Source organism: Sardina pilchardus, chromosome 24, assembly GCF_963854185.1.
Source record: "Sardina pilchardus chromosome 24, fSarPil1.1, whole genome shotgun sequence".
NCBI lineage: Eukaryota > Metazoa > Chordata > Actinopteri > Clupeiformes > Clupeidae > Sardina > Sardina pilchardus.
The window spans coordinates 8,990,212-9,004,843 of NC_085017.1; the positions used below are offsets into that span (position 1 = coordinate 8,990,212).

General features: G+C 43.2%; 3 protein-coding genes across 5 annotated transcripts in view; all 3 read left to right on the forward strand.

Annotated features, from left to right (window-relative positions):
• Positions 1-173: 173 nt before the first annotated feature.
• Positions 174-8,463, forward strand: ndufv1 (NADH:ubiquinone oxidoreductase core subunit V1). The gene is made up of 11 exons (XM_062529484.1): positions 174-291; positions 1,171-1,302; positions 1,688-1,770; positions 2,091-2,261; positions 2,533-2,716; positions 3,203-3,392; positions 3,869-4,081; positions 4,689-4,855; positions 5,853-5,934; positions 7,719-7,864; positions 8,096-8,463. Exons 2-11 carry the CDS (start codon positions 1,177-1,179, stop codon positions 8,171-8,173), a joined length of 1,440 nt encoding a protein of 479 aa, XP_062385468.1. The 5' UTR covers positions 174-291; positions 1,171-1,176; the 3' UTR covers positions 8,174-8,463.
• Positions 8,464-9,068: 605 nt separating this feature from the next.
• On the forward strand, positions 9,069-12,790 carry LOC134072956 (zinc finger protein CKR1-like). 2 transcript variants are annotated; one of them, XM_062529849.1, is made up of 5 exons: positions 9,069-9,194; positions 10,249-10,378; positions 10,572-10,687; positions 10,891-11,034; positions 11,399-12,790. In XM_062529849.1, the coding sequence occupies exons 2-5, from the start codon at positions 10,264-10,266 to the stop codon at positions 12,107-12,109; spliced, it is 1,086 nt and encodes a 361-aa protein (XP_062385833.1). In that variant the 5' UTR covers positions 9,069-9,194; positions 10,249-10,263; the 3' UTR covers positions 12,110-12,790. The 2 variants fall into 2 exon arrangements, with proteins under 2 accessions (XP_062385833.1, XP_062385832.1); XM_062529848.1 differs by lacking the exon at positions 9,069-9,194 and adding an exon at positions 9,392-9,586.
• An 866-nt stretch (positions 12,791-13,656) lies between these two features.
• Positions 13,657-14,632, forward strand: part of kmt2ba (lysine (K)-specific methyltransferase 2Ba) — a 43,163-nt gene continuing 42,187 nt past the window's right edge. For both annotated transcript variants that reach the window (XM_062530021.1, XM_062530023.1), the window contains exon 1: positions 13,657-13,987. In XM_062530021.1, the coding sequence (XP_062386005.1) occupies positions 13,685-13,987 (303 nt within the window). In that variant the 5' untranslated portion in view covers positions 13,657-13,684. The remainder of the gene's footprint in view (positions 13,988-14,632) is intronic.

The following is a 14,632-nucleotide window of genomic DNA, read 5'->3' on the forward strand; positions in this document are numbered from 1 at the left end:
AACTATGCCAGCTTTTGACAAAGCGAAAGACGTGTAGGAATGTAACCTATTTATTTTGATGGTCAAGCAGACAGTTATCAAATCCTCTTATTCAATGAATATGCATAATGCATGAGAGGGGTGGACCCCAATAGCTTAACAAAAGTGCGTCGCTCGCCATCGCTTGCAACCAGTTTCACAACACAAGTCATCAAAACAGTCAAACCACTTCCCGGTCAGGAAAGAGTCACTTCCGCTACACATTTTGTAACAACCAGTTTTTCAGCGGCCGAAGGATTTGGAAACCCTACGGTAGGAATTTACACGAATATATTGAATGCTTTCTTATTTTTTTCTCTCTGATAACAGACACTACATGCTGTATAATGAATCCGTTATATTTTAATGTAGTGCGGCTAGCTAGTTAAATAGCCAACGTTAGCTCTCCATGTCACCCTAAGTCGCCATGTATGAAAGTGAATATGGAGGTCACCACAGGACAACACTTTTAAAGTTAACGTTAAAGTTAAAGTTCATGGGTCACCCATGAGTTTGTTAGTGACAATGCTAACATTTCGACTTGCTGACATCAGTTGTTGAGTTTTCTTAATCATCGGACATGGTATGCTTCACAATAGCTCGGCGTTTTGTAAGGGGGCAACTTATGTCACCATGCTAACTGGTTGTGCTAGTTGGTTGTGCTAGCTTGTTGGGTACATTAATTACCTTGGCATTAAATTGCATCTGGCTTGATGATGATTGATGTAACGTTAGGATAAAGACTGCTTGGAGATGGCACCGTACATATTTGTTGATGCCACTGTCTTTGACGGACCTCCTTTGAAATGAGTTGGTTACCAATATCTCTTGGTAGCCTACTCAAAAACATTGGATTGTTTATTTGAATCCCCAAATCATCATCTCACATTTTCATGAACCAACTACTATTTCGACATCATCAAGTTACTTGGTCTGTTTACTGTAACGATAGTGCATAGCCTAACTTGTTGGAATTTATGTAACACGCATAATCTGAAGTTGAATAACTGTTATCAGTGACGAATCACGTGACCCTGGTCTTCAGGGGTTTGCAGGTGGAAGGTCCACGTATATTTTAACTTAAAAATAACCTTTCTAGTTGCATATGCCTGCTAATAATCTAAGCGTGCGTTTCGTTGTTTTGTACCTTAGGTAAGGATGCTGACCTTGTCGCGCATCCTTGTCAGCGGTGCTGCACGCGCTCCAGCTGCTGCAGCAGTTGCCGCAAGTCAGAATGGAACAACAGTTATCACGCGCTTCAACAGCACCGCTGCTCAGCAGCAGGTAAGTAGTGCACTGTGCACATGAAGTCGGTGCCTCATGTAAAAGAGGTGTTTTAGTTTTCTTTAGGACCAAAACCTAGTTCTACTTAACCACATGACTATTTTGCACTATGCTTTTAAAAGCCAGAGTAATAGCATATTAAAGTGAAAATATTTTGCTGTGTAGAAATGATAAAAAAAATGTTGATAGACCTAGATATAAAGAGACGATCAGAGGGAAAATGAAAACAAACACTAACCTTAAACTCTCACAAACCTGAAATTAAGTTGAGCTAATTTAGTTGTTTGGCAGTTTGGCAGTAATTTGGCAGTTGAGCTAGTTTATTTTAAGCAAGATTTCTGAGATCCGACTTTAAAATGGTTACAACTAATTTCAATATATGCAGGAAAAGCCCAAGAAGACGAAGTTTGGCCCTTTGGCTGACGAAGACAGAATCTTCACCAATTTGTATGGCAGACATGACTGGAGGTAGGACTCTTAAGCACATTGTGGTGTATAGGCTATACTGCATGACAACAACCATGTCCACAAAAAAATGCAACTAGAACAGGACGGTACATGAACAGGATGGTAAGGCTGTGTGACTTGGTATGGAATGCCCCTTAGTATAATCTGCACACAGGCTTTTGTTATAACAGTGTTATGAAAAAACTTAGGTCGCACCTAATTCTCCTGAGGGGAGGGGAGGGAGGGTGGGTGGTAGGGTGGCAATAAAGATAATCTTGTGACACTCCTCCTCAAAGCCATGGCCATCTTTGTGTAACATTTGCTGGTGATGTGGTTTCCAGGCTGAAGGGGGCACAGAGCCGTGGAGACTGGTACAAGACCAAAGAGATCCTGCTGAAGGGTGTGGACTGGATCCTCAACGAGGTCAAGACCTCTGGCCTGAGGGGCCGCGGAGGTGCAGGCTTCCCCACCGGCATGAAGTGGGGCTTCATGAACAAACCCAGCGATGGCAGGTCTGCGTGCAGCTCAAGATCTCAGCTCATGACACACACACACACACACACACACACTCACTCACACCCACCCACACACAAACATACACACATTCACTCATTAAGAAAACATACATGCTCATCATGCTAAGGCAATCACTGACACCATTTTATATAACTCTCTTGTTATCCACGATTTTACGTTCATACTTAGACTGATCCAACACACACACACACACACACACACACTTACTTTTCAACTCTCTCACTCTCTCTGTCTTCCACCCTTCAGGCCCAAGTACCTGGTGGTGAACGCTGACGAGGGTGAGCCTGGCACCTGCAAAGACAGGGAGATCATGCGTCACGACCCCCACAAGCTGGTGGAGGGCTGCCTGGTGGCTGGCAGGGCCATGGGCGCCCGCGCCGCCTACATCTACATCCGCGGAGAGTTCTACAACGAGTCCTCCAACCTGCAGGTGAGCACGACACTTCTTCCAGTGCCGAGACAAGTCATACCGTTTGTCGACAGTACTGACCGTATGTCAGAATCTTGATTCAGGTATTATACTAAACACACACAACGCAATGAGGCTGATTAAAACCTGCAATGCCTCGTACAAACATCTTAGTCGAGTTCTTACCAACGTCAGCAGGGAAGGGAGGCTTAGGTTGTTGTGTCCCTTTCATTGGTTTTGTTTAACCTCAAAGGTGTACTGTTACACCGGTGTGAGAGGAATGTTTGAAAATTATTATTCTAAAATCATTCTGGGTTCATTGAATTCAACCAAGGCTCTGAATTCAACATAGAATTTTAGTACCTTGAATTGTTGTGGAATGAAATCTTATGTTAGAATGTTCAAAAACCCACACCTAGTCAGGGCTAGAATGGCTGAGACAAAATGTTAATTCCTGCTCTTCATTTTTTTGTTCCCCATCCCCACCCTCCATGTTGATCTTCACAGGTGGCCATCAACGAGGCCTATGCTGCTGGTCTAATCGGCAAGAACGCCTGTGACTCCGGCTACGACTTTGACGTGTTTGTGATGCGCGGGGCTGGTGCCTACATCTGTGGTGAAGAGACCGCTCTCATCGAGTCCATTGAAGGCAAACAGGGAAAGCCACGACTAAAGCCTCCCTTCCCTGCTGACGTTGGTAAGAACTCGACTAAGATGTTTGTACGAGGCATTGCAGGTTTTAATCAGCCTCATTGCGTTGTGTGTGTTTAGTAATTCTGACAAGGAGTATTGAACAACAGTCAGTAAGTACATTTACAAGTCCATTGAAAAGCAGTGCGGAGACAGAAAGCTGTTATGAGAAAGCATTGCTCCCACTTACATGATTTAAAGAAGCTCTATACTAGATGGTCCCTGGTGACTGGAGAAAAGAGCATTCTGTAGGATTCTTTTGGGAGAGTTTGCATATATCTGCACTTTTCCATGATTTTTCACCTGTCTACACCTCAAAGATATCCAATAAGAACAACAATAATGCAAATTCCCTTCTCAGTGGTTTCAGCCATTTATGACTGACTTTTTGCTACATACACGACTGAGGCCTGGGGTAGGGGAAGTGTGAAAAAGATGAATCAGGATCATGATATTTAATGTGAACTCATTCTCTTCTGGCAGGTGTGTTTGGTTGCCCAACGACTGTCGCCAATGTAGAAACTGTGTCCGTGGCGCCTACTATTTGCCGTCGCGGTGGCTCGTGGTTTGTAGGCCTGGGCCGTGAGAGGAATTCAGGAACAAAGCTTTTCAACATCTCCGGACATGTGAACACCCCATGCACAGTAGAGGAGGAGATGTCCATCCCACTCAAGGAGCTTATTGAGAGGCATGCAGGTACTTGGATCTGCCGCTTCTTAGTTTTAATTAGTACATTTAAAGTTAATGTTGACTGATATTTAGCCGGCACTTTTATCCAAAGTAAAAGTCACACAATGGTGGGAAATTAACCCAGGTTGACCGATTGTCACTCGATGTCATTTATTACATTACATTACATTACATTACATTTGGCTGACGCTTTTTAACCAAAGCGATAAGCGACGTACAACATGGTATGCATGCATGCTTTGACATGTTTTAGCTGTAGTGATGTTCTGTGTGCACCAGACTTCAGTACTCTGCGGTCATTGCAACATAGATCTAGTTTAATTTACTCCTGTATGTAAAGTACAGACTTGACTTGAGGCAGGATGTCCTCAATTAAGCGACTTGGTGCAAAAATATGTGTGTGTGTATTAGGTGTGTGTGTGTGTATATCAGCTGTAAATAAAGGATCATGCATTAACATTGACATACTGATTTTACTTCTATGATAATATCCACTGGTGTTTGGTGGTACGACACTTTTGTAAAGGGTAGATGAATAAGTCGATATTAGTGTGTTAATACATTTGTGAGTTCTTTGGTTTGTTAGCTCACTGTCATTCCTCCCATCCTCTAGGTGGCGTACGTGGGGGATGGGATAACCTGCTGTGTGTGATCCCCGGTGGCTCGTCCACTCCTCTCATTCCCCGTCACGTCTGTGATGACGTGCTCATGGACTTCGACGGTCTCATCCAGGCTCAGACCGGCCTGGGAACAGCCGCCCTCATTGTCATGGACAAGTCTGTGAGTGTCTGTCTAATTGATTGGACACGCACACACACACAAAACAGACATACAGACACACGCATGTGCACACACACACGCACACACACACGCACACACACGCACGCACGCACGCACGCACACACGCACACACGCACACACGCACACACGCACACACGCACACACACACACACACACACACACAAACACAAACAGACATACACACACACACACGCTGTACTTAGTGATTGTGTTCATCTGATATGTCCGTGGTAACCGAACCAAAGTAATTTACTCAAGTACTGACCTCATAAACACATCAGGTTTATTAACATAGACCAATGTCTGTGAAAGCGTGGATGTTGTGGCTTCATGAACTTAACATAATTAAGAACTAAAGCCAATCCTGGTCAGCCATGTTGGCAAATTAGGCTAAGGCTGACTCTGCACACTACTTTTTTTACAGCCAAAGCATGTGTACTACACAGAAAATCATCTGAAAACAGTATATTTTGCTCACTGTCTTTCTCCGCAGTGATACATAGCTCTCAACAGCATCAGAATATATCAAATAGTCTATAACAGTAATGATGCTAGTTCTAGTTTAAGTATATTGGGGCTTTTTGCCTTTATCTTTAATAGGACAGCCAGAGTGGTGTGTGATCGGGTAATGACCCGGGTCAGACTGCAGATCCCTGTGGTCTCTTGGACCCTTATTTGGTACGGGCACTGTGGACAGTTGTGCCAGAGAACCCGCCCCATATATATATTTTGTATACTGTAATTTCCTGACTATTAGTCGCGGCTTATACATTGATTTGGCAAAATTTCTTAGGCTATGAGGTTAAGACAGTTCGTATGGTATTAATATGGTTTTCTTTCTTTTATCTTGCATAAAACACTGCCCTGCGGCTTATACACAATGCGGCTAATACACAGGAAATGACTGTATATATATATATTTTTTTAAAATCTTTTTAATGTAAGTGTCCTGACTTGTTGTTTTGTGTGACCCCAGACGGACGTGATCAGAGCCATCGCTCGCCTGATCGAGTTCTACAAGCACGAGAGCTGTGGCCAGTGCACACCATGCAGAGAAGGTATGAGAAAGATGACATGTTTTTTATCATTTGATTTCAAAACACCTTTCAAGACACTCGTGAGGGGATGTACACTAGTAAACGCATATTTATGGAAAAGGTTATTGTAGTTAAGGATTGAAAACCTCCATGAATGTCTGTTTTCTTTTTAAGCTGTTATTTTCCAAACTGCTTCCCCCCCTGGGGCCTGTACTACGAAGCGGGGTTACTGGCTTAGCTGGGTAACTTCGAGAGTAAGTTGATCACATGTGGCGTAACTTCCCGATTAACCCGTACTACGAAAGGTGGATAGGTTTTAACCGAGGTATGCTGCCATGGCAATTTACGCTGCATCTCAAACCTGTTCCGTGCAGGTTATGATCTTCGTTAACCCGAGGTTTGCGGATAACCACACCCTTTATAGGCGAAGTACCACACCACAATGTCGACGTAGGCTACTTGGAAGATCCATACAACATTGGAGCGCAAATTGTGAGCAAGGCGAGGGTTTTAAAAGACCGCCAGAATCCGCTGACTTAACCATAAGATATTCTCTATGGAATATATAGATTCTCAGCTGAGGGAATTTGTTACATTTGTCAGCTGACCGAGGCAGATGTCTATTGTCACCCGCCGTAGCAATGCCCTTATACGAAAGAGCAGATAATGTGCCTTTCCTTAATTTTGCTTGAACAGAATCTGGTTTGGTTCTTACCAGGGCGTTTATCTTCTGAAATATCCAAGTTTAGTGCTGGCCCGTTGTTTCGCCTATTCCGCTGTAGCTCCAAGCGGTTAAGGTTCGGTTTCATGTTAACAACACTCTTCGAGTCACTGTAAAATGTAATTCTTATTTATTGCGTGGGTGATTGAGTTTCCGTAGGTATCCGCTGCCTTAGTTTGTATAGAAATGAAGTGACACATACAACTAGGGGGGAACATTATGGGACGTGCAGCAGGCCTAATTAGTTTCGTTTCAGCACTGACTCGCGGTCAACAGCTTTCGTGCTATGTGCACCATAGACATGATGTACACGAAAGGGTCGCGCGCGTGCGGGGGGGAGGAGGAAGAGGAAGACCGTTAGATTGACGAATGAGCTGTGAAATTATGGTATGGAGTTTAGAATTCTATTGGCTGGAGTTTTTTTTAGCCCTGCCCGTTCCGCAGATGATTGACGTGTTTAATTTCCATTTCAGTGCTTCCAACTCAGTGGCTGTAAGTGGGTTATGAATAGGATTTCAAGTGATTTTGCAAAAATGGCCAAAAAAGCTAATTCCATACCCTACCTTTAATCCTCCGTAACACATAGGCTATTTGAGGAACATGAAATAAAACTTAACTTATGCATATATCCGATCTGCAATACGTTGCCAACAGCCTTGCCTGGCTTTGTTTGCTGCTGATATATTTTATTTGTGTCGTACAGTGAGTTTTAATTCCTTGCAACTTTTTATAATCATTGCGCATTCCTTATCTGTAAAATAACGTGATCGCGTCATCATTATAAGTGGTGACTTGCACTGCAACCCGCCCATTTTCTGTGAATGCGCACAAACTCCAGTGAGGTTAACCCCGGTTCAACGAATCAACTTCTTACTCGGCGTCGTAGTACTAATGAACACCAATGAAGATGACCAGGTTTTGTCAACCCCGGTTTAGCAAAGTAACCCTGGGTTACATTTGGGTAGGTTGAACTCCCTTCGTGGTACAGGCCCCTGGTCTTTACAGAGACTGTGGTCTCTTGTGTTTGTCTGTTCGGAATATATTATTCTTTGCCTGACTTTGCTGCTGGTCTCCTGCTGCACAGGTGTGGACTGGATGAATAACATGATGTGGAGGTTCGTGAAGGGTGACGCCCGTGAGGCAGAAATCGACATGATCTGGGAGATCAGCAAGCAGATCGAGGGTCACACCATCTGCGCTCTGGGAGACGGTGCCGCCTGGCCTGTGCAGGTATTATGGGATGTTTGAGATACTGTGTGCATCACACAGGTAGATGATGATATATTAACGAGAGTTAAATGCCCAAAACACGGCACCAAGTAGAAGTGGTGTAATTATTCTAACAGGGGATTAGTGATATTCAAGTTGTCAACACTCTCACACACACACACACAAACATTTCAGAAAAATAGATGTCTTCATTATAACTTACAAACCAATATGTTTCCTTTTTCTCGCCAGGGCTTGATCCGTCATTTCCGCCCAGTCATGGAGAGCCGCATTGCAGAGTTCAAACAGAAGAAGCAGGCCAGGGCTTAAATCACAACAAGAATGGACACAAGTGGACGCACATCTCACTATTAGTTATTGTTATTTAAAGTGAATTTCATGGCCCACCGCGGTTACCCACCGTGCTGCCTCCTTTCTTCGCCTTGTCTGTTGGCAATCGCTCCAGAGTTCAAAGAACCTTAAACGTAGATATTTAGAATGCCCGGATCATGGGCGATTGCCTCCATCATGCCAACCTATCCATGCCTACCCATTACTGTATGTCATCACTCGAAGCCTTTGACTCTTCCATGAATGAATAAATGTACGAGTCGAGCTCATCCTGTGTCTGTATTTAAACATTTCTGTGTATTTTTAAAGATATGGAATTATTCTACAATTCATAAATGCTGTTGAAAAGAAAGAGTCTTGTTTTCTGTGTTAGTGATCAAGGTCTGTTAGGGGTCAAGACTGGATTCACTAGTAAAGCAGGAACCCTGTGACACAAGTTTCCTTAAAATAAGTGAATATAAATAAAGTTCATTACTTTCATAGGACCATACTAAAATAGACTGTGTCATGTCAGGTATGGATATTGTCTTATATAGCTAACACAACATATGATCTGCACAGTATAGACACAATATAATAGTGTTAACGAAGACACAACATATCCACAGAATAAATGCTTCTCAATACAAATAGGCCCAAATTCTAATGGTTGATAAAGTGCAAAGCCAGACAATGAACTAAATGTGCCTGAACTAAAGCTATTATGTGGCATGTAGCAGCACTGAGACCACGTTTATGAAATTCTGTAGGCCCTACTCTGGGTTTTGCGCTTAAGCACACTGATAGGTGTCGGGATGTTATGTTAATCTAATCAACAACAAGTTTGATGTGAATATAACCTTTGAGTGCAGGGCAAGTTCTTTGGGTCAGGACCATAAACAGTAAAAGATAGGTCAGGACACAAGAGTTAATATTTTTTTGAGCGGGCGTGCCAACTCTGACGTCACCTTGCAAGAGTACACGTTCAGGGTCGGCTTCATTTCATTGGATACTTTGAAAGGTAAGCAACGACTGGTATTTTGTTTACTAAATCTATAGTTAGCCGATTCAAATTTATAAAAAATATTGATGAAAAGAGAATGTTAAGAACATAACCTGTGAAGTGTATCTTGTTTGAGCAGAGGATCATGGCTAATACCAAAGTAGCGTTTTGAAACATCCAGCGCTCTCCATGTTTTGAATCAATCACTTGTTTTGTTCGTCCTGTTTCTAGATAACGTTAGCTAACATTGGCTATCTGAAGTTTAAATTGAGACTTTAATGAAGATAGGTGTTTCTGATATAACGCTGTCTGTGCCGTTTTAAAGGCCGGATGAGCGATTATTTCCTTAGCTTTTACACACACAAGCCGTTATTCTTGTACAGGATAAAATTCAGCATATCACCACCAAGGTATATTACGTTAACGGAATAGCTAGCTAGTGCTAGGCACAAAGAACTTATTAGCCTCCGGCATTTGGTAGCATTACCTAGCCAGTATACACTCAATCGGGCAGCGTCCAGGCGGGATTTACAAGCTTCTCTTGTTTAAACTTTCCCTGTGCATCAAAGCTCAAGGCTAACCAGTGTTAATGTGAAAGATTTTATTTTGTAACGCAATAATGCCTCCTAGTGCTCGACTGCAGACTGAGCGAAATGCATACAATGTAGCTAGCTAACTAGCTAACATTAGCATTGTGCAGGCTGGAAGCCATAGCTGGAAACCAACGTCAACTTTAGCGTCGTAGTCGGCTGTGTTTGAAAACACTTTCAGTGTTTGCTCAGAAGCCCTCAGATTGTTAGACAGATAATGCATTTGAATGATGCGTCATATTTTTTTCTAGCCTTACTACCTGCTGCATCAAAAAACGTTACGGAAGAGGCTTGGAATTGTTAACTTGACCTACAGCGTGTTGATAATTGGTCTACTTTTAACAACTCATTGGGAGCATTCTGCCACCACTTTAAACACATACGTGGACTGGTGTTGTTTGATACTTGATGCTTGTGCGGTTGTGTACTTATAACACTGACCTCATGAAACTCCCGCCTTCTTCATTTTACTCTATCCCCAGTTGGCCAGTGCTTGAATGGCCTCGGATGTGAAAATGGAGCTAAATATGCTCAACCTGGAGCAGGTTGTGGTGGGAGAAAGCGTCGTTGCCCCTGTGAAAGAGACAAAACCAGTCATAATCCAACAACCCTGTAAGTAGTTACTCTTCGTGAACAACTTTTTTTTGCAGCCACCAACACTCATACTTCCCAGACAAATTGATGCATTGATGGTCATAACCACCAGTGAGCTCCTCACACTGGCAAAGTTTTTTGTTTTCTTTCTGTGTCTACATGCATGTAGACCTAATTGGTTTGTCCCCCTTTTGCATATTGCATTTTGTAGATCAACATGACAGCCTGCAGTGTTTTCAGTGTTTCATCACTTTCTGCAACTCGAAGGCCAAGGAGAGACACATGAGGAAGAGTCACAGAGAGGAGTACAAACAGCAGCTCCAGCAGGTACCCGACTCCCACTGGACAAGCCATGAAAACACAGCTGAAAACAACTACCCTGTTTAACTGAATTGATATTTAAATGCTCCATAGATGATCAAAATGTATCAAAACACTGTATGTCCTCCATAGATTAGACGGACTCCATAGATTTTGGCCAGGGTTGTGATCTTTTATGTTGATGGCAATGCTGTATGTCTTTTTTTCAGACGGACACTCTCTTCACCTGCTATGTGTGTGATCGCACCTTCCCTTCCTCAGAGGAGCTGACCCAGCATCAAGCCACACACAGCACAGAGGACAAGCCCTTTCGCTGTCCACACTGCCAGGGCAGCTTTGCCACCTTTTCAGAGGTAAGGTTAACTTGCCTGTACCTGATACCTGATGTATGTGACATGCCAGTCCATCACTATGAGAATTACTTTGAAGTGACTCATCACATTGATGAGTAATGTGGCATACTCCGTCCCATCACAAGTATTGTGTTGTGTAATGTTCACAGTGATAGTGGTAGGTCACAGAACTCAAAGGAGTTTCTGAGAAGTACTTAATACTTTTTTAAAAATTAAAAAAAAAAGCTCTCCTATTGGGAAACCAGCTTGATAGCCCATCGACAAACAGATGTTTCTTATAGCACCTTTGAATACATTCTTTAACGTTTCCTCATTCTTTATTCCTGTCTCCTCCTGCATCTATCACTTCTTGTTTCCCTTCCAGCTTACAGATCACCGCCGCAACCTGTGCGCCGAACGGCACTGCGTTTGTAAGGACTGCGGCATGCTGTTCCGTGGACCAGCTAAACTACGCACGCATCGCCTGACCCGACACCCGGCCCCGGACGCACCTCCACCTGACGACGGCTTCACCCACCGCTGCCCCAAGTGCCAGCAAGGCTTCGAGACCGAGACCGAGCTTTTGCAGCACCAGGAGCTACACGCAGGCGACGAGTACTGCAACGGCAAGCCCCCTGCGCGTAAGCGCGGCAGACCCGCAAAGGCGCAGACTGATGGGGAGGTGGAGGTGCAGGTGGGAAAGGCACCAGTATTCAAAAGAGAGAATTCAGAAGAGGCACAGACAGCCAAACGTCGGGGGCGTCCTCCGAAGCAGCAGCAGCAGCCCAAGCAGGAGTTAAATATTCCGTGCCCTGTGGGAGATTGCAAGGTGAAGTGCACCAGTCTGGTCCAGCTCCGCGTCCACAAGAAGGAAGCCCACCCGCCGCCGCCCCCGCCGCGGAAGGCCCATGCCTGCGCCGAGTGCGAGGAGAGCTACGGCCGGGCGGAGCAGCTGCAAGCGCACATGAGACGCGCCCATGGGTCCGACCGGCACACCTGCCCCACCTGCGGCAAAAGCTTCGGCCGCGAGAGCAACCTGAAGGCTCATCAGAAGAGCCACAGTGAGGGTGAAGGGGCAGAGGAAGACAAAGGGTAGATGGCAAGACAGAAATGGACACTGGTCTGGGTTTATGGGTATTACAGTAGAGGGAAATGAGGCAGAATGTCTGGATGTAGGGATCGAATAGAAGGGGACTGAACTCAGACTGGATGAAATCAGAGAGTTGCCGTTAACCTGACGTGGAGCAGAAGTCTGAATAGGTTCTAGAAGTCATTTTAAACTTGTTTTAGTGATGTTCAATAATTATTGAGTTATTGTAAATATAAGCATCATATACAACATTTGTACATAAAAATATCAATTGTTGTTGAAATAAAACCACAGCCTTCATTATTTTGCTACTTTATTTTGTATATACTAAGTCCATTTTGCTGATTTAGTGTGGTTTGGTATGTTTCAAATATAGTTATTAGAAGTTTGGTTTGCCTTTAAATGGGAGTTGAACAGGAGATTTTTTATTTTTTTGGTGCTTCAGATTATGCATGGGGTGGGTTCAGAGCTCATCTGGGCGTCCCTTCATAATAGTATGTCTATGTAGAGGAATTAACATTTTCAAACTGAGATCACTTTTATATATTTTCTCTTTTTTTTTTACATTTTGAATGGAAAACAGGTGGTTTGGCTTTCAGATAACAAATTGTGTCAAATTGTGCGGATAAATGTCCATTTCTGTCCAGAAACTCATGTTCTGAAATTAAAATTCGTATTTCAACTTCACTTCTTTTGACTCCTGTGGACTGTTATGTGTTTTTTAAGGAATTTACTGGAAATTACTTCACAAATAATATACAGTGTACAGGTGAAAGCAAGACATTTCACGGTCCAGTTCTTGTGAGATCCCTACATTTCTTTCTGACAGCATTGCTGCTGCTGCAGCTACTACCAACCCTCAACAGGCTGTGTTAAGATCAAATAATTGAATAATTATTAATAATGATAGTAATTAGTAATACACAAATCAATTTAAGGTCCTAGGATGATCCACCTGTTGGTTCTAGGATAGCTTTGGGATCTTCAAAAAAACTCTTATCTGACTTGTTTTCTTTATTTATTATATATATATATCATTAATATTATTGTGGAGTTGCAGTTTGTTTATGATTATAGTTGTTATCCTGTTAAATTCTATCTAGTCTATTTATATTGGTATTTTTTAGGCTATTTGATTTTACTAATTTTAATGTCAATGTAATGTTTATTGATGTCACTTGTCCTTTGGACAAAAGCATCTGCTAAATACCATAAAAATAATAATAACAACCAGTTCATCTGTTGTATTTTGACAGTGACTGTAAATGTCCTTTATGTCTTACTTTCTCTGTTTCAATCAGCTTATGTATAATAATTTAAATGTAGCTGATTTTAATGGTAGAATACTAATAATATCTGCGAATTTGTTTTTTTAAAAAGTGCTAATACTACCAAATCGTAAAAGTGTTGAATATATTTGTGGCAAAGTCTATGCCCATATTCAGGCATTTTTTTTTTTTCAATGGGAGATGGAAACTCACTCTCCCATGATGCTTTGCACACGGATCTATCTCGCGCCTTTCCATCTTGTTTCACCCACCCCAAACCACTTCTCCAGCGCAGTTGTTGTGGTAGTTAATAATGGCGGCAGTGGGAGGCGGATTGTCAGCCTCTGCTGTTCTCGCTGGCGTTAACACTTCAACCACAGTTCGTTGTCGCTTTCCAGCTCGACCATGCACATCCCGCAGCCAAGCACGATCAGAAAGGCGTTTGCGAGTTGGTCGACTGTGGACTGGAGATGGAAAGACTGCCTCAAAGGGCCCGAGGCCCGTCAACATTGGACTTACGTTGCAAGAAGACCCGTCACTACTGCGCTTACTTCGGATTGCAGAAAAACACAAGCGCAAGAGAGAGGCGGGTTTCGACTCTAGCGGGAGTGAGGAGGTCGGTTGCTATAGCCTTGCTTATGATCCAACTGTGTATAATTGTATGCTTAGTCTTTTTGGTTTGTGAAAGCACTAGACCACCACTGCTTTCCAATGCTACCGCGCTTCAGATGCTTCGTACAATCGAGTTCCAAAACACCCATGCCGTTGTACAAATGTTTTAGCTAGCTAGCTTAAACGCTAGTGAGTTTCATTTTCTGGACGCTTTGTCGCATGTCCGCAATGGGCCACAACGTTAAGGCTACGTTTGCATTTGCGTTGATTGTGGGAAGTAGTAGTTCTTCGCCTTCTGTTAAAATGCCGTTTTGTGAGCGGCTTGGTCTATGAGAGCCATTGGCTGCAATACACTGGCGCGCTGTAATACATTTGCGCGCTGTTGAATTGACTAGGCGAGCATCACCTTGACTACTATCGTTGGACAGCCAACAATGAGTTTGGTCGGTTAAACGTGTGATGTATTGTTGTGTCAGTGTGGTGTAAGTTAAGCGTGGTATTGTATTAACATTACTGGTCAGGCAGTTTGTGCAGGTTGAATTTTCATTGCCACGTCCCTTGCCTTACCTTGAGAGATGTATTACCGCTGCTTGTTCCGCTTAAATTGCCAGGAAACTTTTCAGGATCAGCAGAAGTTGCAGTAATGTTT

What these genes read in the sequence shown, in the direction of transcription:
- LOC134072956 (XM_062529849.1), top strand. Translation starts at nt 10,264, where the DNA reads ATGGCCTCGGATGTGAAAATGGAGCTAAATATGCTCAACCTGGAGCAG. An exon ending in AGTCATAATCCAACAACCCT is followed by an intron (nt 10,379 to 10,571) that starts GTAAGTAGTTAC and finishes TGCATTTTGTAG; the next exon opens with ATCAACATGACAGCCTGCAG. An exon ending in ACAAACAGCAGCTCCAGCAG is followed by an intron (nt 10,688 to 10,890) that starts GTACCCGACTCC and finishes TCTTTTTTTCAG; the next exon opens with ACGGACACTCTCTTCACCTG.
- ndufv1 (XM_062529484.1), top strand. Translation starts at nt 1,177, where the DNA reads ATGCTGACCTTGTCGCGCATCCTTGTCAGCGGTGCTGCACGCGCTCCA. An exon ending in GTGCACACCATGCAGAGAAG is followed by an intron (nt 5,935 to 7,718) that starts GTATGAGAAAGA and finishes CCTGCTGCACAG; the next exon opens with GTGTGGACTGGATGAATAAC. An exon ending in GTGCCGCCTGGCCTGTGCAG is followed by an intron (nt 7,865 to 8,095) that starts GTATTATGGGAT and finishes TTTTCTCGCCAG; the next exon opens with GGCTTGATCCGTCATTTCCG.